General features: G+C 51.9%; 1 protein-coding gene across 1 annotated transcript in view; it reads left to right on the top strand.

Annotated features, from left to right (window-relative positions):
* The window catches only part of LOC103775741 (calcium channel flower homolog), a gene marked incomplete at its 5' end in the record, with an annotated part of 4,869 nt that extends 977 nt beyond the window's left edge, over nt 1–3,892 (top strand). The window contains one exon of the mRNA XM_008943214.1: nt 3,816–3,892. Within this exon, the coding sequence (XP_008941462.1) occupies nt 3,816–3,892 (77 nt within the window). The remainder of the gene's footprint in view (nt 1–3,815) is intronic.
* Nucleotides 3,893–4,138: the final 246 nt, after the last annotated feature.

Below are 4,138 nucleotides of genomic sequence, written 5' to 3'. Positions count from 1 at the left end.
GACTTTGCAACTTTGCCAGAAATCAGCCTGTCCTGTAGTGCTGTTTTGCTACATTCTGTGGAGAGATTAATAGCTCTTAAAAGCAGGAGGGACTGTTATGACCGCTTAGTCTGATCTCCTGCAGAGCACAGGCTGGAGAATTTCTTCGGCTTCAGGTCCACAACTTCTAGTAAAAGAAGAGTGTTTCTCAGCCAGTGCAGTCAGCCCTGATTTATTCCCTCGGCTGTAGCATTTTGTCTGACCCCCCCTCTCTCCCTGCCCCCTTCCCATGCCTGCCCCTCACCTCTGGACATGACTCCACAAGCCCACGGTGTTTTTGCAGCCGACCTCGCAGGCTGTGGTATCGTTGGGCTGGTTACAGCCCTTTTTGGCTAGGCTGGTAGAACATATGCTGCTCTCACTGGTTTATGTCTTAGGTGCTGAAATTCTGGAGGTGTGAAAAGATTTGGTAAGACTGCTCTTCTGGGGCAAAACGTCCTGGCCTCGCCATGCTCTGCCTGGGGCCCCCGCGCTTCTGGTCGCGGCCGGCGGCCAAGACACCAGCTGGGACGTGTCTTCAGAGCAGGTCCCAGGTCAGGGTTTAGTGAAGCAGCATCTTTCCCACGGGCTGGGGCTGGGGCTGGAGCCTTGGTGCTTGTTGCCTGGCCTTGGCCTGTGCTCAGGTGGACGTGGACGGAGGGTGAAGAGTTGGAGAGGATGGCTCGTGGGTTGCAGCATCACTTGTGTTGCCCACCTCGTGCTAGGGCAGCTTATGAGGGGCTTAAATGTACAAGTCTTTGAAGACTTGTTTTTGACTCTGTCTTCATCTTTTAAAGCAGCTGGATTCTACTTGGATGATTTTCCCAACCTTTTGTCTGTAGCTCTGAGAGCTGATGACTTGTTTTCAGAGGAAAGATGAGAGTTTTACATATTTAGGTGAGTCTGGGAGAAGCAGCTTTTGGAAGAAGAACCAGGCTCTTTAACAGGATTGCTGATGGTGTGGGGAGTCAGGCAGCTTGCTCCTTGGCCATGGCAGTCTTCCCTTCGTGGGGTTTGTCAGGCAGAGAATGAGGCAGAGTGAGACACAGACTCCTCATATGAGCAGGGAAATGGGGGATTGTGGAAAGAGGACAATGCCCCATGCTAGAAATATCCCTCTTCAAAATGCTCATTGCTCAGCATCCCCTTGTTGAAGGTGGACAGTTTGGAAAAGGGGTGACTAATAACATGTCAAGGTTGGAGTTTGCTGCTGTTTTCAGAGCTTGCTATGGAAGAACAGAACTCATTTATAAGGATTTTGAGCAGCTGGATTGTGGTCCTGCTCCAGGACTGGAATATTTCTTACAGAAGGGAAGATTCCCTTTAGAAGGGATGAGAAGCTTTGTTAGTGGTGGTGAGACTGGCAGACAAGGTCTCCCATGTGCAAGCACCTGCAGCCCACAACTTGCTTTAGCTAGAAAGGTGCCAGGGCCAGAGCAGGAGCAAGACAAACAAGGTCCAGGATCAGTTTCTGGCTCTTGCTCAGGCTGACTTGGTGACCTTGGCCAAGTCCCTTCTTTTCCTTGTGTTCCTGTTTGTAAAAGGACAAGGAGAGTCTGTGGCTTTTGTAAAATGCTTCAGGAGCAAAAATAGGCTTGTGCTGAGGACAGTGACCAGCTGCTTGAAATGAATAGAGCCTTTGTAGGGGGTGGGTCCTTCCCCCCTCATTTAGCTCCCAGTTATTTGTGCTTCCTCAGGGATTCTGGATGGGACAGCAGTTAAACAAATGGCAGAGCTGTCTCTCTTCCATAGCTTACGTGCCATTCAGCATTATCTGCATTTTAAACCTATTGCAAGGCCTCTGTTCTGCAAGAGGAGTCTCTGGCTTGGCAGCTCCATCCCCTTGGAGGTACCAAGGGAGGAGCTGATCCCGTCCCCCTGGGACAAGGGTGTACCAGGCTGCTGTGGGATGTGCTGCTCTGCAGAGGAAACTGAAGGTCACTGAAGCCTTATCTCTGTGCCTCTTGGCAGCTGACAGCTAGTGCAGTGTGCCTGTGATTATAAACCTTTGACTCCTTTCCAACTGGCTGGTGCTGGTGCTGACGTAGGGGCTTGCTCAGCTCAGGCTTCCTGGGTCATTAGTCCATTGGCAAGCAGGGTGGTTGCTGAGCTGAGACTCCTGCAGGGACACTTAATGCTCAGGGGTTCTTTTGAGGGGTTGGAGGACAGAACCAAACCAGAACCCTGGCAAAACAGACTCTGTTTGGCTAGACTAAAAAAAAAAAAAAAGAGAGTAAGGCCCAAATCCTGCTTGGAAGGTAATATTCTGCCTCCCTTGGTCTGTTCTGTGCTGGAGACCAATTCTGTAGCTGTGAACTGCTTGGATCTCTACTCCCTGCCATGCTGCTCAGCAAGGCCAGGTTCTGCCCCAGCCCTGCTGTGTTTTGGGGACAATGGAGATGCAGCTCGTTTTTGCCATTCTGCTGATTATAAAGTGCCAGCAAGTTATTTGGCTTTGTTTTCAGGAGTGTGATTTCCTGGGGGAGTGCAAGTGCCACAAGCCTGCAGTGCTTCCCTGAGCTCTGCTTCCATCAGCATCCAAGGGTTTGCTGGTCACAAAGAAGAATTAGGAACCCCAGTGCAGGGTTGCTGCCAGCAGTCCTGCTTGCTGTTGCTTTTCCAGCCCTCTGGCTGTTTGCTGTGTGACCATGAGTGTGATCATCCCACCCCAGTGCCTCAGTTTCCCCCTGCAGTGTGGGGACTCTGGGCCCTCTGTGATGGGAGGATGAGAGGTGCCCTTGGAGCATGGCTATTAACACATCCTGGCATTTCTCCTGTGCTGGTTATCTTATTCTTGCACGATTCTCTGAAAGATTTGGGGTCCTGCAGAATAGTCATAGGAAGCCTTTAAAAATAATCTCGTTTAGTTTTTTTCCTGAAAAACAGGAGACCGTTTGCTGGTGGGATGACCTTAGATCAGTCCTGTCATAGCCCTGCAGCTCTGTTTCCCAGTCCAGTAAGTACAGAGAAGTATTTTGAAGAGAAATTGGAGGCTCCAGCAGCAACTGCTTGCAGGAAAACTTACAAACATGTGCCAGGCTTTTGGAGGTCAGGACTGCTCGTGGCAGCTCTGCTGAGCAAAACATGAGCAGACATCTGAAATACCCAAACCCAGGGCTGGTTTTGTTCTCAGAGACAGACTCTGCTGCTCTTCTTGGGCCGCCAGTCACCCCCCAGGCAGCCTGTAAGGGCTGTGGAGGTTGAGCTGGAGTTGTGCAGGGGGATGTTGTTTCCTGGGGACTCAGCCGTGTCTCGCCACCCTCCCAGCCCAGGCTCAGGTTCCCAGGTGAGCAGCAGCAGCAGCCCGTTGGCATTGGCAGAGGAAAAGGGATGTATCAAGTTCTGGGAACACTCTGCAAGTTTAATGAGGCAGGAAGGAGCAAATAAAAGCCAGGGTGCCACAGGGAGTCATATGCATGACCCCACGTAAAGGCAAACGCTCTGTTGTTCGTGTTGTGCTGAGACACCAAGTGCTTGGAGCAAAAGGATACCTGGATGGAGGAGCTGGGAAAAAAACCCTCTCCTGCATCCCAGGCTCCTCTTTAGGCCATCAAACCCTTCCACCCACCCTCCTGTGCTGGTCTCTACAGGGTGCTCTGCAGTGCCTGGAGGTCCTGACCAAGACAAGGGCTCTTCTGGGCAGCCCCTGCTCTGCCAAACAGCCCAAAATAGAGGAGAGCAAAATGATGCTGGTGTGGCTGCAGGGTCCCATAGGAGAAGCCAGCCCTGCCTGCTGGGCTCCAGCCCCACGCACTGGCTTGGTCTCTGTGGTCAGTGAAAGCCTCTTTGCTTTGCAGCCTGTGCCTTCGCTGGTCTCTGGAACTGTGTCACCATCAACCCCCTGAACATCGCAGCTGGCGTGTGGATGATGTGAGCAGAGTTTCTTTTCTTTATTTTTCTGCTGGGTGGGAAGTTTGGTGAATTAGACACCACTGGGCAAGGGGCAGAGCTGCCCTGCTTGGGCCCTGGACGCGAGGGGAACATCCGTCAGGCTCTGCAGGCTGCCACGTGCCAGGTCTTGCTGCACAGGGCAGGTTGAGGCGCTGGGTTGATCCTATTTATATTCTTCTTTCCCCACCCCTTTTTAGGTAAATACTGGGATACCCTTATCCCCAATAAG

Source organism: Merops nubicus, unplaced genomic scaffold, assembly GCF_000691845.1.
Source record: "Merops nubicus isolate BGI_N331 unplaced genomic scaffold, ASM69184v1 scaffold36946, whole genome shotgun sequence".
Taxonomy (NCBI): Eukaryota; Metazoa; Chordata; class Aves; order Coraciiformes; family Meropidae; genus Merops; species Merops nubicus.
The sequence above is the reverse complement of the archived record's forward strand: the minus strand, read 5'-3'. Positions and strand labels throughout refer to the sequence as shown.